General features: G+C 47.7%; 1 protein-coding gene and 1 pseudogene across 1 annotated transcript in view; one reads left to right on the top strand and one right to left on the bottom strand.

The window, feature by feature from the left end:
• LOC146201338 (uncharacterized) overlaps window positions 1-21,509 on the top strand; it is a 44,093-nt gene extending 22,584 nt beyond the window's left edge. The window contains exon 2 of the mRNA XM_084593014.1: window positions 21,226-21,509. Within this exon, the coding sequence (XP_084449140.1) occupies window positions 21,226-21,426 (201 nt within the window). The 3' untranslated portion in view covers window positions 21,427-21,509. The remainder of the gene's footprint in view (window positions 1-21,225) is intronic.
• LOC146201339 (uncharacterized) lies at window positions 10,651-15,264 on the bottom strand (annotated as a pseudogene).
• Window positions 21,510-24,945: the final 3,436 nt, after the last annotated feature.

Raw genomic sequence — 24,945 nt, 5'->3', positions numbered from 1 at the left:
TCGGAGTCTTTGAGCTTACGACAAGATTGCAATATTGACATTTTTTCACGGAAGTCAAGCTGTTTCAAAATGACAGGACGCACCATGTTTCCTTTCCTTTTGCCGAGTCTATGTCATGTTTCTACTCCATTCACTTTTAAACCGAGTTTTTCGAGAAAGCCACCATCGGTCACTTTTGTTTCCAGTTCCAGGCTAGACTCTCCTCTGACCTCCTCTACACCACAGATAATCAGGTTATTTCTCCTGCCTCTGTTTTCCAGATCGTCTATCTGGTTCCTGACTGAAGCGAGTCGTCCCTGAATATCTAATATGGTGGTATCCATATCTTTAACCCTCGTGGCTAAGACATTGAGGCCGGATAACTGTCTTTCAATACTGTCAATGCGCTTAGTTAATGAGGAAAGTTTATCTTCTATTTTGTTCTGGGAAGCCTGCAGGCTCTCCACAGCTGAACTAATCTTGCTCTGGCCAGCTAGTAATTCAACAGCATTTCGTGGTCTGCTGGACTAGGATTCGCTTCAATGTCACAAGACAACAGATCTTTCGATAGTGTGATAACACAAGACAGAAAGAACCGAACACCCAGTGGGCAGGACTGCAGCATTAGAAATCGCTCGTCACTTCGATAACGATGTTCACATTTGGAGCCACTAACCTGTAGCGCAAAGTAAAAAGGATTGCTCAGCATACTGCTGTGGGCTCCATAGACGCCCATACGTAAAAACATGGCGGCTCATGGGCTCCAGCGACCAATGAAAATTGGAGGGCCATGACGTCAAATGACGTCACCCATACGTTCACTTTGGCGCGAAATATAAACAAGATTTTTTGTTTTTTTAAACCGCCGCGTTGCATTGACGAGCCTGCATCTTTTGAAGGTTGTTGCCTTTCAGCGCGCGCCAACCTTTGCCATCTAAAAGGACTCGAGTTTCTGTTGTTTACGCCCTTGTTTATAAGCAGTTGCTCCAGCACAATGAAAGTGGTTGGCAAAGGTGGCGGCATAGAAAGGCAGCAACACTTTCAAATAGAGACCACGCATGCAAATTCCTAATACAAACACTGCTGCAAGTCATGCACGTACTTTGGCCATTTACTTTGTCCCTCGGCACAGTAAGGTGCGGTCCAGAAACACTGGTGCAACGGGGCAGTCGTGCCCAGTTCGCAACAGAGTGTACCAAGTGAACAATTATGGTTTTCATATTCATGGTTTATTGCATCAACCAATAAAATACAGCAACAAATCACAACAATAAAAATGCATGTCGCTGACAGCACAAACAGTAGCGCTGTTTAAGCGGGCTAATCATCTCAATGATCACAGCCGAGGCATGGAAAAGGCTTGAAGTGCCTGCCACAAAACATCACCAGATAAGAAACATGCGTGTACAGAAAACAAAGCTATGACCGCTGCAATTGAAATAAAAATGTCATGAATTAGTAGGTCCATCAAAACATACATGGAGCATAGAGCACTGGGATCACTCTTCACATTTAAGTTCTTCGGCAGAAATTATACAGCAGTTTTCAAGGCGATTTCAATTTCAAGACACCGACGGTTGAGCCCATGCTGTCGCAACGTGCCACAGAGCATCGCTTCCACACTTTGTGCGGGCTCATCTTGCGATAAAACGCTAAGCGCAATACACTGCTGCAAAAAGACTTCGCACTGCCCGCACGACGAAGGGGACGAAACCAAAAAAAAAAAAAACACGGCTGCAGGGGGATATGAAATCTCACCAAACGGCGACAGAGCAGCGACCAGCAAGGACGTCGAAATCTTCGCAAATGGGACATTTTCAGACTTGCGAACTAAATTACGCTTTCCCGGGCGCACCAAGGCCCGCACCACAGCAGACGAGCAGCAGACAGCAATAAGAAATCGTTTCGTGCTTCGTCAGCTTCGTTATGTCTGTTGCCTTGGTTACCTCTGGCAGCGCCTCCTGACCGATGAAACATCAAGAAGATGGGGCGATAAGAGTTGCAAGATTAAAAAAAATTAAGAATGTATTTATAAAATGCCTCACCTCATTCACAAGCGAAGTTATCAAAATGTCTATTCTTTTTATGTTGATTGATACTTTTTAATTTGTAGTAGTATAATTTCTTAATCTGAGGGGTTGGCCCCCCGACCTATTGCTATGCTGCGGTACCGCTGAACCGCTTTTGGGCCCAGCCTTCGCCACCATGCTACTTCCGCCATGATGCCCACTGGAGAAGAATGATTCCGTCGGTAGTCTTATAGTCTCTGAATGAGTCACGTGACATGACGTCCCCGATGTCGTCAACGGTATAGTCGCTGATAGCCGCGGTTGATCCGGTTCAGGTGTGACACTGGTATAGAGCAGTGCAGCTGATACGGCCCCGAATCCCGGAAGATAGTCTGCACGGGTCACTTGATGGAATCCATACGGTGCCAGTAAAGCTCCGAAGAAGATCTGTAGCGCACAGCAAAAAGGATTTCTCAGCATACTGCTGTGTCTGCTGCTGCTGCGATGCCCACTGCTACGCTGCTACATTGCCCAGAATCCCATTGATAAGGACGCATGCCAGCTGCTGTCGAATAAGCACATTTTCAGATTGAAATAGTTTGCAGCATTGAGTTCAGTTCAGTGGTTCAGTCGTATCCGACTCTTCGTGACCCTATGGGCCATATCACGCCACGCTTTCTGGTGTCTCCCTATCTTCCTAACATCGCATAACTTCATCTGCAGCGCTTCGAGGATGCCATCTAACCATCGTGTTCGCTGCCTACCCCTTCTCCGGTGACCCTCGACCTTTCCAGACATTCAATCTTTCTCCAGCGACCGAAGATAGACAGGTCACGGCAGAGAGCTCTGACAAAATGTGATTCACTGGAGAAGGTAATGGCAACCCACTCCAGTATTTCCTGCCAAGAAAACCCTATGGCCAGTCGCGGCATTACTCCCCCCTTAAAAAACATCGCCTTGATGTTTCAAACTAAACAGACATGAATTGACATAAACATTGCGAAGCAAACATGAATAGCCTTTAGCGCGCGTAACGTGAATTAACATAAACATTCCGAAGCTAACATGAATAGCTTTTGTCGCGCGTAATATGTCCTAAGGCCTACAACATGCACAATTTCTGGGTGCACTCGGCGCCGCTGAGATGCTGTCGCGCCGTCTGGAAAGTAGTTCAATTGTCCTAGTCGGCGAAGCACCTTCTACTTCCCGAACTATCGGCGTAAAAGCTTTTTGTTCAGTTCGCGGTCGCGAAACGGCGTCCAAACCCAAACTTGATCTTTCAACTTGTACTCAGCATCGCGTCGTCGTAAGTTGTAACGTCAGGCTTCGGTTCACTGCTGATCTTTAATGAGCATTCAGGCGAGTCTTCGGGCTTCCTCTGCACGTTGAAGGTAAACGGGGACGTCCAGGTTCTCCTCGTCGATTACGTGCGACAGCATTTTGTCGAGCGTCTTCGTGGGCTCCCTGCCTACACAAGGCTGAACGGGGTCGACTTGGTTGTCTCCTGGACGGCGGTATTATAACCGAGGATGAAGTAGGGTAGAATGGCGTCCCATGTCTTCTGTTCGGCGTCAACGTGCATTGCAATCATTTCCACAATCGTTTTGTTGAGACGCTCCGCAAGTCCTTTTGTCTGAGGATGGCAGGCAGCAGTTCTTCGATGGCTTGCATGACTGTATTCCAGGATGGCTTGCGACAGCTCTGCCGTAAATTCTGTTCTCCGGTCCCTGATGAACACTTCTGGGGCGCCGTCTCGCAAAATAATTTGTTCTACAAAACTTAGCGAAATCTGCTGCTGTACCATTGGGCAGTGTTTTCGCTTCGGCGTAGCGGGTAAGGCAGTAGGTGACCACGATGATTCACTAGTTACCCGCAGATGAAGATGAAAAGGGACCGAGGAGATACCTCCCAATTTGCTGAATAGGCAGGGTTTAGGGCAGTATCGGATTCAGTAGCCCAGCTGGTCTGATCGGCGGCGTTTGCGTCACTGGCACTCACGGCAAGTTTTCACGTAGGGGGCAACGTAGGCAGGCAGTCGTGGCCAGTAGTACGTCTCCTCAATTCGATGCAACGTGTGCGAAAACTAGAGATGCCCTGCAATTGGCTCGTCGTGTAACGCATGAAGAATTTCCTGCCTAAGGCTTTTAGCACGACAAGAAGAAGTGGTCTTGTTGGGAGCGAAGCTCTTCTTTACGATAACGTCATTGCTTAAGGCGAACGACGACAACTGACACCTAAACACAGCAGAAGGGGAAGCAGTCTTGCCGTCAAAGTAATCGGCTAGGTCTTTCAGCTGAGGATCTGATCTCTGCTGTTGTGCAAACCTGCTAGCGCTTACTGGTGCCAGAAAGGCGTCGTCATCATCGTCCTTCTGGGGAGCGTCTACGGGACCGCGGGATAAGCAGCCTGCGTCGGAGTGTTTGTGGCCCGACTTATAGACTGCATCCACGCCAAATTCTTCAAGTCGTAGGCTCCACCGGTCAAGGCGGCCGAAGTTGTCTTTCAAATTATCCAGTCAGCAGAGCACGTGGTGTTCGCTTACCACATTGAATGGTCGACCGTATAGATGTGGACGGAACTTAGATGTGACCCAGATGAACACGAGGCACTCCTTCCCTTAAAGACCCCTTTTCGGGGTGTTACATAACGGGTGAGGTTTACAAAATACAGAAATGAACAGTGTTTGAAAATGATGATGAACATGTTATGGTAGCAATATTGTTGGGGAGGCCGTTCCAGTCAGCTGCTGCACGAGAGAAAAATGAGTTGGCAAAAATAGTGGTACTGGCACGTGGACGCAAACCATGATGAGAATGACCGATGCGATGGGACCTGCGTTGTGGAAGTGCGCAGATGTATCGTTCTTATTTTAGTGGTGAATAAAGAATAAAAGAAAGTAAAGACGCAGTATACTGTACTAATGGGCGATTTCAATGCCAAGGTAGGGAAAAAACAGGCAGGAGACAAGGTAGTAGGTGACTATGGCATTGGTTCTAGGAATAGCAGGGGGGAGTTACTAGTTGAGTTTGCAGACCGCAATAACTTACGAATCATGAATACCTTCTTCAGCAAACGGAAGAACCGGAAATGGACATGGAAAAGTCCTAACGGAGAGACTAAAAATGAAATCGACTTCATAATGTGTTCAACCCCCGCCATTATGCAAGATGTAGAGGTAATCGGGAAAGTGCGATGCAGTGACCACAGGATGGTGAGGTCCCGAATTAGCCTAAATCTGAAGAAGGAACGCAACAGATTAGTAAGAAAGAAACCCATCAACGAATTAGCGGTGAGGGGGAGGGCAGAAGAGTTCAGAATCTCGCTACAGAATAGGTTTTCAGCTCTAACTGAGGATGGCGACATTACCCTAGAGGCAAGGAACAATAATTTCAGAGATATCATTACTGAGTGCGCGGTAGAAGTAGGCGGTAGGATAGTTAGAGAGGATACCGGTAAGCTGTCTAAGGAGACGAAAGATTTGATTAAGAAACGCCAGAGTATGAAAGCTTCCAATCCAACAGACCAGATCGAATTGGCCGAGATATCAAAGCTAATCAATAAGCGCAAGGTGGCCGATATTAGGAAGTATAACATGGAGAAAATTGAGCATGCTGTAAAGAACGGGGGAAGCCTTAAAGCGGTAAAGAAGAAATTGGTCATAGGCAAAAACCAGATGTATGCGATAAGGGACAAGGCGGGCAACGTCATCACTAATATGGAAAAGATAGTCAAAGTAGCCGAGGAGTTCTATACAGATCTCTACAGTAGCCAAAGTAGTCAGGACCGTAATGAGATTGGCGGTAGGGCAAAACAGTCAGACGTTCCACCAGTGACGAAGGACGAGGTCAAGAAAGCACTAGAAACTATGAAAAGGGGGAAATCAGCTGGAGAGGATCAGATAACTACAGATTTGCTGAAGGACGGGGGGGATATCGTGCTAGAAAACCTGGCCACCCTGTATACGCAGTGCCTGGTGTCATCGACGGTACCGGAACCATGGAAGAATGCAAACTTTATCCTCATTCACAAGAAAGGGGACTCTAAGGACCTTAAAATTACAGACCAATCAGCTTACTGTCTGTTACGTATAAGGTATTTACTAAGGTAATCGCTAATAGAATCAGAACAACCTTAGACTGCAATCAAGCAAAGGATCAAGCAGGGTTTCGGAAACGGTACTCTACTATTGATCATATCCATACCATCAATCAGGTGATAGAAAAATGCTCGGAATATAACCAGCCCTTATACATAGCATTCATTGATTACGAAAAAGCATTTGACTCAGTTGAAACCTCGGCGGTGATGCAGGCATTGCGAAATCAGGGGGTAGACGAGCCATACGTGAAAGTGCTGGAAGATATATATATAGCGGCTGCACAGCAACAATAGTTCTGCATAAAGAAAGTAACAAAATTCCCATAAAGAGAGGTGTTAGGCAAGGAGACACAATCTCCCCAGTACTATTCACAGCTTGTTTAGAGGAAGTATTCAGAGACTTGGAATGGGAGCAGTTAGGGATAAGGGTAGATGGAGAATACCTCAGTAATCTGCGATTTGCTGATGACATTGCCTTGCTAAGCAACTCGGGGGATGAACTGCAAATAATGATTGATGACCTAGACAGGAAAAGTAGAAAGGTAGGCTTGAAAATCAATATGCAGAAGACTAAGGTAATGTTCAACAGCCTCGGGAAGGAACAGCAGTTTACATTAGGTAGCGAAATACTGGAAGTAGTAGACGAATATGTCTACTTAGGACAGGTAGTAACCGCAGACCCGGACCACGAAAAGGAAATAACAAGAAGAATACGATTGGGATGGAGCGCATTTGGCAAGCACTCGCAGATTATGACTAGCAGCTTACCGGTATCGCTCAAGAGGAAAGTATACAACAGTTGCATCTTGCCTGTACTCACTTATGGGGCTGAAACGTGGAGGCTAACCAAGAGAGTTCTACTTAAGTTGAGGACAACCCAGAGGGCTATGGAACGAAAAATGGTAGGGGTAACATTAAGAGATAGAAAGCGAGCAGAGTGGGTCAGAGAAATAACTCAAGTTACAGACATTCTAGTAGAAATTAAGAAGAAGAAATGGACATGGGCAGGACATGTAGTGCGAAGAGAGGATAACCGATGGTCGCTGAGGGTAACAAACTGGATTCCAAGGGAAGGAAAGCGTAGCAGGGGGCGGCAGAAAGTTAGGTGGGCGGATGAGATTAAGAAGTTCGCAGGGGTCAAGTGGATGCAGCTAGCACAGAACCGGGTTAAGTGGAGAAATATGGGAGAGGCCTTCGCCCTGCAGTGGGTATAATCAGGCTGATGATGATGATGAAAAGAACTTGTGAAATAGAACAAGACTGGCTATACGACGGCGAGTAGAAAGATTAGGTAACCTGATTGCGATTTTAGGGATGATATGCTGAAGTCGTACGAGTATGAGGAGTGAATGAATCTGGTAGTCCTGTTTTGAACAGCTTCGATGGCGTGTGTTAAGTATTCTTGATGAGGGCTCCAGATGGGTGATGCGTATTCAAGTTTAGTTCTAACAAGCAAGATGTACGCTTGTAGTCTTACGTGTTGTGAGGCTTCCCGCAGGTGACGCTTTAAGAAACCTAGTGTTTTATTAACCGATGATATCAGATTAGTCACATGCAAACGCCAATATAAATCATTAGAAATGGTGACACCTAAGTATTTATATGACTGGACGAGGTCAACTGGGGAGTTACAGATTGTGTATTTGAAAACAAGAGGATTGCTACGGCGGTGAAAGGACATGCACTTTCATTTGTCAGAGTTGAGCGTCGTCATGCCCTGGAAGCACCAGTCTCGCACACGGCGCAGGTCTGCCTGAAGTGATTCTTGGTCAGAATGGTTAGTCACTGAGCGATTAATGACACAATCATCGGCGAACAAGCGGATATGACAAGAGATATGCTGGGGTAAATCGTTAATGTATATGAGGAATAATAAAGAACCGAGAACAGAACCATGTAGGACGCCGGAGGTTACTGGAAGCGGGTTGGAAGGTTGGTTAATAATGACGATGGACTAAGAGCGATCCGTGAGGAATGCTTTAATCCATGCAATTATGTTCGAATCTAGGTTCAACTGGAAACGTTTAAAAAAAAGCGTTCATGAGGTACTTTGTCGGATACTTTAGCGAAATATAGGAAAATGGAGTCAGTTTGTAGGTTAATATCAAGGTTGGCGTGAATATCATGTGCAAAAATGGCTAGTTGAGTTTCGCAGGAGAAACCCTTGCGGAATCCATGCTGTGATGGATGGAAGAAATTATTTGAATCCAAGAATTGCATGGTTTGGGTGTAATTGACATGTTCCATCATTTTGCATGGTACACTTGTTAATGAAATGGGGCGATAATTAGGAAGTGAATCAGAACTACCTATTTTGTGGAGGGGAACGACCTTCCCCACTTTGCAGTCGTCTGGTACGGTTCCTTCGGAGAGTGATTGCGAGAACAATGAACAAAAAATGCGTGAACAGACTGATTTAGTGTTTCTCAAGACCTTTGAACTGATTTCTTGTATACCTGAGGCTGAGGAATTGTTAATTTGGTCGATTATGCACGAAACTCTATTACTGTTGAAGGCAATCGCGTTCATGGCTATGGTGACTATAAGAGGCAAACTAAAAGATGGTGTTTGGGATTCGTTAGTAAAAACGGCAGAAAACGCAGTGTTAAACGTGTTTGCACATTCCATATCTGTCATCCTTTCACCAGAATTGTTAGTGAGGGTTGGAAGACGAGTTTCCTTCGGGTTTATCATTTCTCAGAACTTCTTTGGGTTATCGGTTGTCATTTTTGGCAGATCAACTTCGTAAAATGAACGCTTCGCACTTCTAATCGCCGCCAAGTATGTGTGTTCGGTTTCGTAGCATTTATCCCATGCCTTCGGGCTTGCTTGTTGCTTGGCTGTACGAAATGAGTGTTTTTTCTTATTTTCTAGCTTTTTCAGGGCTTTTGTAAATCAAAATTTTTGATCATTTTTTTTTTAACTGCATGTTTGAATGTATTTATTGATCAATTCAGAAAATTTATGTTTGAATAGCATCCAGTTGTCGTCTACGCTTCTATCATAAAAATGCATTTGAAACGTCGATAGAATGTTAGTTCAGTGTTAATTGCTTCAGTTTCCCTTATTGTAGAGGCTAATAGTTTTCTGATAAGTTTGTCTTATTACAGGTGAGAAGTTAAAACTACCATGGATTACTTTATGATCGCTGATTTCCCGGAGACACGAAATGAATTCTAGGCTTTCTGGATGGGTGGTTAGTATGAGGTTGAGTGTGTTAGCCGTTTTCCCTGCGACACGCGTTGGTTCAGAGATTAGTTGGTGTAAATTAAACTTAAGGCAAACATCTATAAAATTTTTCGACTCTTCCTGACTGGCTAAGGCTGGGACTGGTTGTGCCAGTCAATATCAGGGTAGTTGAAATCCCCAAACAGGAGGATGTGTGCCTTAGGGTGCTTGGAAACCATGTTATATAAGATATTGTGAAGTTTGCGAAGAATTTCAGGACTGCTACGATGTGGTCTGTAACACACACCAATTAGTATTGCCGCGAAACCTTCAAAACTGTATTTGCTGTTTTTCAACAGCCACCGGCATACGGCCTTATCACTCTGATTCTGGATCGTGTATCAGTTCTGTATTCTCTGTTTGTTAATGCTCGATGTCGCGAGTCACACCTTTATCAGTTTCGTTCCACCGCAAGATGCACCGAGATCTGTCTCGAAGATTCCGGCCACTCGTGTGTCTTTCTACAATGTCCCAGCTTATGCTGGTAGCAATTGCGACGTTACCCAGTCGGGAAAACGCTACAGAAAATGTTCTGTTGTTACGACAGAATTTCTGTGCGGTTTTTGACGGGAAACCTGTAGTGACAACAGAATGTTCTGTAGTAACATCAGAAATTTCTGTATTTACAACAAAAAAGTGCTACATACCTACAGACAACAGAAATATACTACAGAAAAACTACAGAACTACATAAAAGTACTACACAACTGCCGAAAATTTTGACGTTTACGACAGAACTACACAATATTCTGTCGTATTTTTGACACGGTTCTGTAGTTTTTTTGACTGGGTATCTAGATTGTTCTGAGCAGCCTTTAAATTGAGCGTTGATGAGTGCAACGGGCATTCTTTGTTCGACGATCGACGAGCACGTTTGTTGCTATCGCCGCCGCCGAGTTGCTTAGTTTTTTTACCCCGCCGGGGTGGCGCAGTGGTTACGGCGCTCGACTACTGTTCCCAAAGACGCGGGATCGAATCCCGGCCTCGGCGGCAGCTTTTCGATGGAGGCGAAAAGCAAGGTGCCCGTGTGCTGTGCGATGTCAGTGCACGTTAAAGAACCCCAGGTGGTCGAAATTTCCGGAGTCCTCCACTACGGCGTCTCTCATAGCCTGAGTTGCTTTGGGACGTTAAACCCCACAAACCAACCAGTTGCTTAGTTTTTTTTTTGCGGGCGCAAGTCAGCCCAATAAAGAGTTTCTTCAGTGTAATCACCGACTCATTTGTGCCATTGACCCTGGTCACCACTACGTGACAGTATTGTCAGTGGGGATGCACGGCACATGATTCATATAATTTCTAAATCTTCGTGATTTCAATGATAGAACAAGATAACTGCTCATGGGCGGCAATCAGATCTCCTCCCCCCGAGCGTCTTTGCGACCGGCGCGGATGCCACTCCAAAGACCGGCGGGCATTGCCGGTCTTTGGAGTGGCATCCGAGGCGATGGCTACGTTCTATGTCATTTGGACTTAGCTGGGTGTCGAGGTGTTCGGAGCAGTGACGAATTATTAGGCCCTCGGACTGCGAGTATGTTTCAGAAGGCCTATTATCAGGCAGACCATAGAAGATTAGGTTGTTACGTCGGGAGCGGTTTTCCGCGTCATCAATGCAATCCTCTAGTACTCCAACTAGGCGAGCAGTCTCGGTTGCTGTCGTCTGGATTGCCTCTAGATTTTTGCAGTGGGTTTCGAGAGCACTAAGGCCTATGGTCAGATTAAAGGTTGTCTGGTCCATTGAGAGCAATTGATCCTTAAGCCCCTGCACTTCGTTCACTAACTCGGTTTGGCCAGAAGACATCTTTTTAGTTCTCTGAGGGTAGCGTCGAGCTTATCGGGGCCAGGGTTGCTCTCAGTGTCGCCGCACAGAAGTCGAAGAGACCGATCAACATTAAAGCACTCAGCACCGATAACAAGGCAACACTGGGAGATCGGCAGCTGTACCATAAAGTAGTTGCTGGTTTTCTTTGAGAATTAACTGTGATGGTTACCAACCTGCATGGCGAAGGCGGGTGGTTGAGACCGTGTTGTGGCAGAGCCACCAAGCCCACACAGTGCTGACGTTGGTTGTTGCTCTTTTAAAGACTGTCTGTTGAATACGGTCGCTGACGATTGGGCCTTCCAGTTGGAATTGAGGGTCCAGTTTGCTTGAGCTGGTAGCACAGGCGTGGGGGCGTCCTTAGGTGCAGCGTAGAATGTCACTTCGTTTGCACTGCGCATGGGTGCACGTTCATTTGCCGTCACTCAGGGACCGCAAAAGGCTGCAGGGAGCATGACGCAGATGAACATCGGCGAGAAAACCTGCAGGGCGAAGACGGGTGCTTTAGACCGTGTTGTGGCACAGCCACCGAGCCCACTCTTCTGGAAGAAAGCGGCTCCTAGGCCCGCACTTCTCGCGTCTTTATGAATTTCGGTCTCGGCACTTTCATCAAACTGGCCAAGTACAGGAGGACACTGCAGGCGGTGCTTAAGTTCGTCGAAGGTTTCTTCTTGCAACGCTTCCTATTTAAAAGGTACAGTCGTGAGCAAATGTGGTATACAACAATCAGCCGGTGACAGTGCTCAGGGAAACGGCATTGAAATCCCATCTAGCGACACCAACAGGGACACATGCATGTGGATAAAATGGGGCACCACCCCGATTGTCTCGATCCCAGGTAGCTGTTGCTAGATGAAGTCAAAATGAAGTTTTCCTGAGCTCTGCCACCGGCTGAGTGTTGTATACATTTTTTGTTCACAACTGTACGTCAGCGTTTGTAAGCTGCGTCAACGGTTTGGCGTTGCTCGAAAAGTTTCTGACAAATCGTCAATAATACACGCACAGCCCAAGGAATCTGCCCACGGCTTTCTTATCGGCAGGCGGTGGCTAATTGTGCAATTGTAGCTGTTTTCTCCGGGTCTGGGCGAGCACCATCCTTGCTAACGATGAGACCTAAGAACCGCAGTTTTTCGAGTGCGAAGTGGCCCTTCTCTGGTTTTATTGTTAGTCCCGATGATTTGATGGCATCCAGCACTGCCTGCAGCCGTTTTAGGCAGTCTTCAAAGTTTGACGAGAAAAGAACGTCTTCCAAGTATAGCAAACAAATCTGTCACTTCAACCCAGCCAGGAGAATGTCCGTTGCTCGTTGAAACGTGGCTGGTGCGGAGCACAGACCAAATGGCACCACCTTGAACTCGAATAGACCGTTCGGTGTGATGAATCCGGTCTTCTCGCGATCTCTCTCGTCGACCTCAATTTGCCAATAGCCGCTGTTCAGGTCCATCGATGAGACTTAACTTGCATTGTAGAGCCAGTCCAGTGTGTCATCGATGCGAGGGAGAGGGTACACATCCTTCTTCGTTATACTGTTTAGGCGGCAGTAATCGACACAGAAACGAAATGTCTCGTCTTTCTTCCTCACCAAAACGACTGGTGCCGCCCAGGAGCTTTCTGATGGCTGGATCACGTCATCATGAAGCATTTCCTGAACTTGATCGCGTATGGCCTGGCGTTCTCGGTGCGATACACGGTAGGGCCTTTGACCTAGCGGTCGAGCGTGTTCTTCCGTGATGATGCGGTTCTTTGCTAACGGAGTTTGCCGTACCTTCGAAGCTGAAGAAAAACACTCGCTGTAGCTTTCTAGCAGAGTGCGAATCTGGTCTTGTCTGTCTTGGGCTAGAGACGCGTTGATGTCGTACGTGGGCTGCTTTGCTCATTTGGGTGCACCGTCTTCGGGTTGGCTGGGGAAGGCGAAGATATCTCGGGTGTCGGCTAGCTTGTCTAGGAACGCGATCGTCATCCCCTTTTTCAGGTGCCGGTATTCTTTGGTGAAGTTCGTCACCAGCACTTGAGCTTGTCCATGACGGCAATGGGCGACGCCTCTTGCAATTTCCAGCCCTCGTTCCAAGAGCAACTGAGTGTTTCCTTCGACGACGCCTTCGGTGGTTTAGATATCTGCGTTGCCCACGCAGGAAATGACGCTTGTTCGGGGCAGCATGGTCAAGTCTCCGTCGAGGACGGTTAGAGAAACGCGTTGCGACGAAGTCGTCGTAGTAGGTATGCCTTTATCCGTTAAGTAATGCCGCAAGTTAGGCTAGTTGGTGCACGTTCATGATGAAAATTAGCACAAAAAGTATACGAAGGACGACACGGACAAGCGCCGACAGTGTGATGAGCTTGGATCTGAGGTCGATGATCGCTCTACGATCATTTAGGAAGTCCATGCCCAAAATCACGTCGCGCGAGCATTCCTGTAGGACGATGAAGCAGGTAAGGTATGCACGTCCTTGTACTGTAACCTTTGCAGGGCATCGCCTTGAAGGCGTAATAAGGTTATCGCCAGCGGTACGGATCAGCGGGCCATCCCAAGTGGTCGTCACCGTCTTATCTGGGCAGCGAACGCTCCACTGATAACAGAATAATCAGCTCCGGTGTCCCCTAATGCGGTAACTGTGCGACCGTCGACAACAACTTCGAAGTCACTCGTTCGCGTCCTCGTATTGCATAATGGCTTCGGTGTTCGATCTCTGCTCCATCTTGCTCTGAGGTCGCGGCCAGGGCTCACCATTGTCACTTCGCCTTCGCTGGGCGGTGGTGTTAGCTTGGATTCTGGTCGCGTCGTCTTGGATGTTGACATCGAGCGTAGCGGTGGTGTCATTCTGAAGTCCGGGCGCGTCGAGGGCGTCTTCATAAGTAATGTCGGCGTCATTGCTGCCTCGTCGTTACTCGTTGTCTGCAGCAGAGGATCTTCGTTAGTTCGCCGTATAGCAACCTCACCTTACATACGGGGGCTTGAGGACCTTCCCGTCACCGTCATCGTAGTTGCGGCTTGGCGACGAAAAGCGGGCCCTGTACGGTGATGGGAACCTGAACCGACGGCTTGGTGGCGCAAACGTGCCGCTACGCTGGTAGTTCTCGATTTCTTAAGGTCGTTTACCGGGGCGGGGTAGTGGGGCGTCGACTGCAAATCCGCGGAGGCCGATTCGTCGGTATGGGCAGTGACGTAGAATGTGGCCGGCTTCGTCGCAGTGGAAGCATAATGGCCGGTTGTTCGCAGTCCTCAAGCTGTCGCACTTCCTGGGGCTTGGGGGTCGTTGGTAGGCTTGCGGGCATTGTCCAAGGGGCGGCTTTTAGGAACAGCACGGTAGAAATGAGGGCTTGGAAAATCACGTAGGGGAGCCGGTCGACATAAATGCTGCAGCTTAATTCATCGCTGTCGTTTCTTGTGCTGGAGCTGTCGGAGCTGTCACTTGAGGATCACCCAGTGCCTGCTGGACTTCTTCACTGACCCCGTCCGCGAGCGTCGCCACCTGGGCTTGCTGGAAAGATTGCAGTAACCGACGAAGTTCCTCTCGGACGATCTCACGGATGATGTCTCGAAGGCTCTCTCCGCTCGTAGATGCGCTGCTGTAGGGGCTTGCGCTGACCGGTTGCAGTGATCGATCATAGTGGCGCATCCGGGTGTCCAACGTCCTCTCGATTTTCGACGTTTCACTTGCGAATTCATCCACAGTTTTCGGAGAATTCCGGACAAGTCCTGCAAAAAGCGACTCTTTAACGCCTGGCATTAAAAATTTCACTTTCTCACCTTCGGTCATGTAAGGTTCGGCGCGCCGAAACGGGCGCGCGCCGATCTCATCATAAACCAGGACAAGCTCATTTGGGATGAAGTATTGATTGAAGGGTGGCATTGACTCATTTCTTCTGAACGACACTTGCAAAAGCAGTCAAAAACTTTTTCTTGAAAATCGCCCAATCCTTCAAAGCTGCCTCGTGATTTTCGAACCATATGCGGGCAGACCATTGAAGAGCAAAATAGACTTGCCTTACGTTCGCTAAGTCGTTCCAGCCGTTGAATTCTGCCACATGGTCGAAAAGGTCTAACCAGTCTTCCGAATCTTCAGTGGGCATTTCATGAAAGATGGGAGGCTCCCGGGGCGGCACGAAGACAATCAGTGCTGTTGACCGGACCATTTCCAAAGTTGGTGCCTTCCGGTGTCGGACAGGGTCAGACAGCAGACTGTGTTCGGGTTGGAACCCGTGAAGTCGGCGGCTGGCTCGGCGACCTGTAGGCTTGTCCCCCTGGGCTACAGGAACAAGGCAGCGGTTTTCGCTTGAAGGATCAAGGGCAGTACCTCCACCAGATTTCACGTGGTGGTGAGATGGCCGTGATCACAAGTCATCACACAGGTATAGAAGCACTGAAATGAACTCTTGATTGGGCTGACTGTGCCTGCAAAAGAACTAAGTTATTCTGCGGCGGCGATAGCAACAATCGTTCTAGGCAGTCGTCGAACAAAGAATGCGTTACACTTGTCAGCACTGAATTTAAAGCGAGGAAATATCTGGATAAAGCGCAAACGGTACTAGCATGACCTGGAACATTGTAGAAACACACACGAGCGGCTGGATTTGTGGAGTTACGTGCCGACGCATCTTTCGCGGCAAAGAACATGATAAAACATCGTCTCGCGACAACGAGCATAAACAAACACGGAATACAAGTCGATAAGCGCGCTAGAATCACAATGATAAGGTCGCATGCCAGCAGATGCCGAATAAGAACAAATAGAGATTTAAATAGGTCGCGGTAATATATCTGCTTGGAAATGTCATTAAAATATATTTTGGCAATTATTCGTGTCTCTAATTTACCGGCATGCACTCAGTAATCAAAGTAAGCACTGGTGCATAGGACGTCAACAAAGAACACAACCCATTGTGTAGAATTTTGGTAGACGCGTGTAGGGCGTGCAGCAAAGGTTTCGCTTGGGCATTTTCTATAGCTCCAGACATTTTAAGTTGCGTGACCAAAGACACACACAAGACAGGGTACAGGACGAGCGCAAACTGCCAACTGTTTATTGGAAAGAAAGAGGAACGTATATTTAAACCCTCGGCCACTCGGGCGTTTATAACACCTTCGCACTCACCCCACCCGGTATCAGAATTCATCAATGACAAGGGATGTATGTTTAAACACACCAAGGTTAGCGATAAATGAACGACACAGATAAATAACAACAACGGTCAAGACTTGAAGCAAAAGCAATCAAAACCAAACAACGTAAAAATTAGAACACACAACAAGGTAAAAACCAAAGGTAACTAAAAAAAAGCAATAACAGTCGTAGCCCTCGTAGCAAAAGCAGTCTAACAAAAAAGCCGTAAAAGACAACAACAAACAACAAGGGAACAAAAGCAGTCTCACAAAAAACAAGAACAAACAACAAGATAAAAATCAAACCAAGGGTAACGAACAAAAAATTGTAAATCTCTCGTAGCAAAGGCAGTGTCATCATGTAGACGAAGCAAAAGCAGTCAAAACCTGAACTAAAAAAAGAAAATGAAAAAAAAAATATATATATATATATATATTAATCCACTACCAGCAAAGACAGGTCGTCAGAAGCAGGTTACAAACAGTAGACACTGGGACACTCATTTCAGATCATTTTATCGAGGAAAGATACCTCACTGCTGTAGAGCACTACAGAAGACTCACTCATACAATAAGTCCCTCTTATCTTTATAAAGTAGGCTGCCATGATTTCACGTGCGAATGAATTGCAGCTCTTGCCGAGAATCCTAATCTCATACAGCCGAGGCTAACAACCCCTGCAGGACACGCAATGCTTAGCAAAATTAGAACCTTCCCCTTTGTTAATGATAAGTTATGTTCCCGTGCACTAACTTTAACGCAGCGTCAAGTCTGGCCTACATGCACCTTTCCACAAGACGATGGTATTTCGTAGACAACTCCGATGGCGCATTCCGCAAAGGGCCTAGCATATTTCTTGCCGCAGCCGCTCTTCTTTGTTCCTTGTTTGGCGATACGGGGGCATAGCTTTGCCATTTTGAAAGGTGCTGAAAACACCATCGGTACTTTGAACTTCCCCGCGACCTTCTTCAAATTGTGGGATACCTTGTGCACATACGGCATGACTACCGGTTTTAGTTTGCGTAAAGGTTGCCCTTTACCGCGCTTTTCCCTTTATCTTTTGCAGCAATTTCTCAGCCACAGCCGCCACGATCGCACAGGGGAAACCAGCAGAGGAAAGCCTGTCCACCTGATCATTAAAACGTTCCTGCATTTTGCGTGGACACGACTTCACGAGGGCGGATTCTCTGCACAGATAGACAATCCCCATTTTAAAAAATTTTGAGTGTGCCGAACCGTAGGGAAAAAGACCCTTCTGGACTCTGGGGCGATACAACCAGGAAACATTGCGGTTCAAAAGGAGCATGTGGATGTCGAACAGTAGGCAGTCCTTCGAAGGCATTTCATGAGTAAATGTAAACCTTTACCATGATGCCTTAACTGATATAAAACATCATTCACCGTATCCTGGAATGTCATAGCATGGCTTTTGCTCAACAGAACTAAAACATCATTCACGTATCTGAACACTTTTAAAATCTTGCTGCCATCTAGGGCTGTCGTCAATGAGTGTTCAATATGCGATCGCGCAACTTAAGATGTCTGAAGTACTGCACCAACTAGGCCGACAACACATCTTACTGGACCTTCAATAGCACTGTAAGTTTATAGTAGGTACATAGTTCAAAGGTTAGTAAAGGTGAGCGACTTTTCTTTCGACTGACGGCATGGATTTGTAGCACTGTGTGGTTGGCGACATTTAGTGCAATGTTTGGTTTGTAGGGTTTAATGTCTCAAAGCGACTCAGGCTATCAGAGACTCCATTGCAGGGTACTCAGCGCTACATGGACAAACATAAGAAAAGAGACACCACGGGCGCTTACTGAAACTGTGATCAGATGAAAGCAGCTCAACTATATATATCCTTCTTGGCTAATGCGCACGCGTACAAGCTATCAGATAGAAGGCATCAATCTTGTCAAAACAGGCATGACAGAAATTGCGCTCAGCCTCATATAGGAAAGCCGACAGTTACTGGTACAATTCGAACCTACTTTTTATATAGAAGGCTTCTAGAGTTTCACGGTCCGCCTCTATCCGGAATTCTCACGTCGTGGAACCGTGTCACGCAATTGGTGCAAGCCCTATAGTGTAAAAGAAGTTGTTCATCCTCATTGTTTTAATGCTTTTTTGCATGTTCTTTAACTCGATCATTCATGCAATCCCCGACTGTCTAATATAGGAGTTTCCTCAAGACAATGAAATTTCATGGCCGACACTGGTGGCGCACTTAGCGAACTGCTGGCAATGCTTCTTCTGACAGCGGACCTTTTTCATTTCGCACCTTTTACGATGGTTTAGCTGGGCAAGCTTGCGGGGTGCAGAAAACGCAACCTCTACATTAATCCGTCTTGGCAATTTTTTTTCTGGCATTAGAAATTATGTGTACGTATGGAACAACACCAGGACTTCTTTTTCTCGTCAGTTGATTCCTGCTCCATCATCATCTACTTTAGAAGTGTTTCCGCCTTTGGGTCTAAGACAGACACAAGGAAGCCGGCTTCAACAAGTTTGCCCAATTGCTTATTAATTGTGGCTTTCATCTCATGTACGCACATTGTCCGGAGTGACGACTTCAAGCTTAGGGTTGCGATGCCCCTAAAAGGGGAAGGGGCATCGCAATCCTCTGCTCGGAGTCGTCACTCTAGATGTTATGTCGTGCGTACATGAGATGCAAGGAAGCTTTGATAACCAAAAGGACAGTATTGTTCAAGCCAGCTTCTCCAAGTCGGTCTTAGTGCCAGTGGCAGAAACACTTTTGAAGAAGATGGTGGCTGATGTCAGCAGGAATCAGCTGGCGAGAAAGGTCCTGTTGTAGTTACATAGGTCCGCAAAGTTTATCACGGCCTTAAAAAAGTAACAAACAACAAGGTGGAATTTTCTGCCTACCGGAAGCTGCCCAGCTGAGCCTTCGCATAACGTGTGAAAGCCAAAAAGCCGCCTGTCGGAAGAAGCATTGCCAGCAGTTCTCTAAGTGCGCAACCAGTGTCTTCCATGAAATTCCATTGTCTTGTGGAAAATCCTATATTAGACAGACAGGGATTGCATGAATTATCGAAAAACTTTGAAACAATGAGGGCGAGCACCTTGTTTTACACTGTAGGGCTAGCACCAATTGTGTGCCACAGTTCGGCGACGTGAGAATTCTGTGTAGAGGCAAACATAAGATGGCTCGTAAAACTACAGAAACGTGCTATATAGAAATGCAGGTTCGAATCGCATCAGTGACATGTCGATTTTCCTTTATGAGGCTGCGCAAATGTTTCTGTCAAGCATGCTTTCATAGAATTGATGCCTTTTCTTTGATACCTTGTACGCGTTCGCATTAGCCGAGAAGGCTATCATCATCATCATCTCAATAATCAGCCCGATTATACCCACTGCAGGGCGAAGGCCTGTCCCATATTTTTCCACTTAACCCGGTTCTGTGCTAGCTGCATCCACTTTACCTCTGCGAACTTCTTAATCTCATCCGCCCACCTAACTTTCTGCCGCCCCCTGCTACGCTTTCCTTCCCTTGGAATCCAGTTTGTTACCCTCAGCGACCATCGGTTATCCTCTCTTCGCACTACATGTCCTGCCCATGTCCATTTCTTCTTCTTAATTTCTACTAGAATGTCGGTAACTTGAGTTATTTCTCTGACCAACTCTGCACGCTTTCTATCTCTTAATGTTACCCCTACCATTTTTCGTTCCATAGCCCTCTGGGTTGTCCTCAACTTAAGTAGAACTCTCTTGGTTAGCCTCCACGTTTCAGCCCCATAGGTGAGTACAGGCAAGATGTAACTGTTGTATACTTTCCTCTTGAGCGATACCGGTAAGCTGCTAGTCATAATCTGCGAGTGCTTGCAAATGCGCTCCATCCCAATCGTATTCTTCTTGTTATTTCCTTTTCGTGGCCCGGATCTGCGGTTACTACCTGTCCTAAGTAGACATATTCGCCTACTACTTCCAGTATTTCGCTACCTAATGTAAACTGCTGTTCCTTCCCGAGGCTGTTGAACATTACCTTAGTCTTCTGCATATTGATTTTCAAGCCTACCTTTCTACTTTTCCTGTCTAGGTCATCAATCATTATTTGCAGTTCGTCCCCCGAGTTGCTTAGCAAGGCAATGTCATCAGCAAATCGCAGATTACTGAGGTATTCTCCATCTACCCTTATTCCTAACTGCTCCCATTCCAAGTCTCTGAATACTTCCTCTAAACAAGCTGTGAATAGTACTGGGGAGATTGTGTCTCCTTGCCTAACACCTTTCTTTATGGGAATTTTGTTACTTTCTTTATGCAGAATTATGGTTGCTGTGCAGCCGCTATACATATCTTCAAGCACTTTCACGTACGGCTCGTCTACCCCCTGATTTCGCAATGCCTGCATCACCGCCGAGGTTTCAACTGAGTCAAATGCTTTTTCGTAATCAATGAATGCTATGTATAAGGGCTGGTTATATTCCGAGCATTTTTCTACCACCTGATTGATGGTATGGATATGATCGATAGTAGAGTACCGTTTCCGAAACCCTGCTTGATCCTTTGCTTGATTGCAGTCTAAGGTTGTCCTATATAGATCAGAAGGCTACTCAGGATCAATCGACTACTTTCATCTGATAAAACAGCTGGAGTAAACGCCCGTGGTGTCTGCTTTTTTGTGTGTATCCGTGTTGCGCTGAATACTCTGTAATTATGTCTGACAACGTACTAGCTCAGCAGTTAATACTCTTCATTTAGTAGAGGGCCCCATAAATTTCGATCACCTGGAGTTTTTGCAGTGAAATTGCACAGCGCATGGACGCCACTCAGTTTTGCCTATATCGAAATCCAGTCTCCGGCGGGCGGGTTGGGCCCCGTATACTCCTCCAGTACAGTAATCAGGCGATTTAGCCACTGCACCATCTCGGCGAGGTTATAGTGCAATGTGTGGTGTCCTATCGACCACACTGCAAGACTCCACTATTCGAAAAGGCCGTCATCGAGAGAAATGGTTCTTCTCATTGCAGGCCCTAGAAGAGGAGCGTGCCTACCGCAGCCGCAAGGTGGATACATGGTCCGAGGGCCCGTACAGCGAGTTCGTGGACACGTTCGGCTCGCTCATTCCCCGGCAGCCACTCATGTCCAGCGTCTACCAGAGCGGAGACCAGGCCGGGCCCTACGCGCGACGCCTCTCCAGCTTGCCACGAGCAGTCTCCTACACCCAATGACTATGACTAAGCCTTTCCAGAACCCAGTTCATTCGCGCTCACACGTGGTTCGCGGAAATTCGTCCTTTCTGTGGACAATTAATACATGCCTTTTTTATGTCATGTGGAAATCCAGTTGCCTCCCCTTTGTCGCGACCGATAGCCACCACTTCAGCTTTATGAGCGTCGTGGCAGCATCGACTGGGAGAGGAGGTAAATACTTCCCCTTGGGGAAGGAGACCGAGAAATGGGTGTGCCACCAAGATATTTACGCGGGTTGCCGCGAGAAGACGACAAAGAGCTTCTGGATCCAGCCGGCAACGCGAGCGGTCGTCTCCCGCCGTATCTCACGGCATATTCGGGAGATAGCGGGCAAGTAGTATGCGGAGCACCCGCGTGCGCGACCGCGCGTCTTCTGGTTCCCAACAGCGAAGCGACCGGTAATACCTTACGCTCTCGCCGCCTCCCGCGGCAGACGCCGTGGTATGGTTCTCTCCGAAGAATGCGGCGAGTTCGGGAGATCCTGGCCGCCATATTCATTGCGCGTGCAAATGTCCGCCGCAGAAGTCGCACCCCCATTCTCCTGCTGGTGAGTCAGAAGTCCTTCTTACGTAGCTTTGCCCTTCCAAGGAAAACCTTGTTGATGTATAGCTAGCCGGCATGCTCTGTATTATTCACAAGTGCCATAAATAGTGTTACGTAGAAACTCGATGTATTTACGGTATATTAACAACAGCCTCAACTGGCATAGCAGGGAGCAGCAACATGGAACCAGTCCCACTTCTTCGTCATGACCTTGTTCCTTCCGCGAGGCAAGAGAAGGAAACACCTCATCGTCGTCATCGCGTAACATGACCCCCCGGATATGTAAGCGTCGTCCGGGCGCTACAATGGCATAGAAGGCATGAGTTCGTATGGCTTCAGGCGCAAAACATGGGCAATGTCCGTTATGTGGCGAAAGGAGGAGGACGCGGGCACAAGAGGGGCAAGTTCACACGTCACATCTGTGACTTGGCGCACCACCTGATATGGGCCACTATAGCGGGACAAAAGTTTCTCCAAGAGACCAATGCGGCGTGCAGAAGACCATAAAAGAACCAAGGACCCAGGGTCATAGGTTATGTGGCGATGTCGCCTATCGTAGGCAGACTTCTAAGACGTTTGAGGGGCGAGGAGCCGACTACGGGCTACTTGGCGCGCTTCAGTGGCTTGCGCATTGTCGTCACTTGCGTAGGTAGTTATGGGGCGGCCAGCAGGCGGAACCAGCTTGTCGAAAGGTAAAGCAGGGTGCCTGCCAAAGAGCAGGAAGAAGGGCGAATAACCCGCCGTGTCGTGCTTGGAAGAATTGTAAGCAAAGGTGACATATGTCAGCGCGAGGTCCCAGTCGTGACGATCGGGTGATACATACATAGATAACAAGTCGGTAAGTGTGCGGTTGAAGCGCTCGGTAAGGCCGTTGGTTTGGGGATGGTACGCAGTCGCGAGCTTATGCTTCGTAGAACATGACCGCAGGATGTCTTCAACAACTCGAGACAAAAAGTGGCGACCGCAGTCGGTGAATAATTGACGAGAAGCCCCTGATGGAGAATGACGCTGTGTACAAGGAAGTCAGCGAGATCCGTAGCGCAGCTCGTGAGTGAAGCTTATGTGATGGCATAGCGTGTTGCATAATCGGTTGCCATTGCGATTCCTTTGTGACCCGACCGTGACGTCGGGAAGGGACCAAGAAGGTCAAGCCTAACGTGATAAAATGGTTCGAGGGGCACGTCAATAGGTTGGAGAAGGCCAGCTGGTGACCGCCATGGTTTTTCCTACGCTGACACGTGTCACAGCCTGCGATGTAGTGCCGGATGCTGCGGTATAGACCCGGCCAAAAAAAATGACGCCGTGCCTGGTCGTAAGTGCGAGACACACCGAGATGGCCAGCTGTGAGCGGGTCGTGGAGTTCTTCAATAACAAAGAAGCAGAGCTTTTTTGGGAATCACCAACAGGAGGGGAGAACCATCATTATAACAAAACGTTGCGGAGAAGAATCTGTTCTTCCAGATGTCAGGCCTTCAATGATGGGTCTTAAAGATGGCTCGTTGCGCTGCTCGCCTGCTATGTTGGCGAGATTGGAGAGGGTGAGGACATAGGGAATTGCCTCTGTGTCACCGAGATCAGGGGGCTCTAGAGGATAGCGAGATTAACAGCCGGCATCTTGATGAAGGCACCCCAACTTGTAGATGACGTTGTAGGAGTATTCTTGAAGGCGCAAAGCACATCGACCAAGACGGCCGGAGGGATCTCTCAGAGATGACAACCAACAAAGCACCTGATGGTCGGTTAAAGCTGAGAAAGGACTGCCGATTAAGTAAGGTCGGAATTTAGTGACGGCCCATACAAGGGCGAGACACTCGCGCTCTGTAATCGAATAATTGCGTTCGGCATTGGAGAGAAGGCGGCTAGCATATGTGATGACGCGGGCATTGCCTTGTTGGCGTTGAGCCAGCACTGCACCGATCCCATATATGCAGGCGTCTGTTCGAACTTCAGGGAAGCTTAGGGACCGAAATGAGCAAAAACAGGGGGAAACGTCAGTAAGCTTATAAGCGTTGAAAACGCATCTTGCTGGTCAGGGCCCCACGTGAAATCGGTGTCTTTCTTAAGTAGGTCGGTGAGAGAACGAGAGATACGGGCAAAATCATTGATAAAACGGCGAAAGTAAGAGCAGAGGCCGAGAAAGCTGCGCACATCCTTCGAAGACTGGGGACGCGGGAGGTCTTTGACGGCGTGAATTTTAACCGGATCAGGTCGTACTCCGCAGGCGTCAACCATGTGCCCAAGAATGGTTAGTTGGTTGCAACCAAACTGGCATTTTGACGATTTGAGCTGGAGGCCGGCCGTACGGAATACATTAAAAATACTGGTGAGGCATTCAAGGTGCGAAGAAAAGGTCGGCGAGAAAACGACGACCACGTCGAGGTAGCACAGGCAGGTTGTTCACTTAAATGCGCGAAGAAGGGAATCCATCATTCGTTAAAAGGTCGCCGGTGCATTGCAGACACCAAACGGCATGACCTTAAAGTGGTACAAGCCGTCTTGTGTGACAAAGCCTGTTTTTTCACGGTCCTGCTCGTGAACAGTGATCTGCGAATATTAGGACCGTGAATCGATAGAAGAAAAGTATTTAGCTCCATTGGAGGCAATCCAAAGATCCACGTAACAATAGCATTCAAGTAATAACGCTGCGTTGTCCCCGTCCTTGTCCCCATTGTTCCCTCCACGGGTCGCTAGCGAGAACGCTGCATCCGCGGAGTGGCGGCGGTGCGGAATACCGTCCCACGCAAACGCCTACATTGGCACCTCAGCGTGGTTCTCTCGGGCAGAAGCACTTGGGCTACTCGCTCCCACTGCCACAATGGCAGCCAAACGTGTGGCAGAGCCTTTGGACAAAGGACGAAAGTCAGTTCGCGGCATGGAGTGGTTGGCCGGACTTTTAACATTAGGCCTGACCCAACATCGGAGTGCTATCAAGGCTAATATGCCTTCTTGACGGCG

Source organism: Amblyomma maculatum, chromosome 2 (genome assembly GCF_055883805.1).
Source record: "Amblyomma maculatum isolate TAMU_Amacu chromosome 2, ASM5588380v1, whole genome shotgun sequence".
NCBI lineage: Eukaryota > Metazoa > Arthropoda > Arachnida > Ixodida > Ixodidae > Amblyomma > Amblyomma maculatum.
This window is presented reverse-complemented; position numbering and strand designations above follow the sequence as displayed.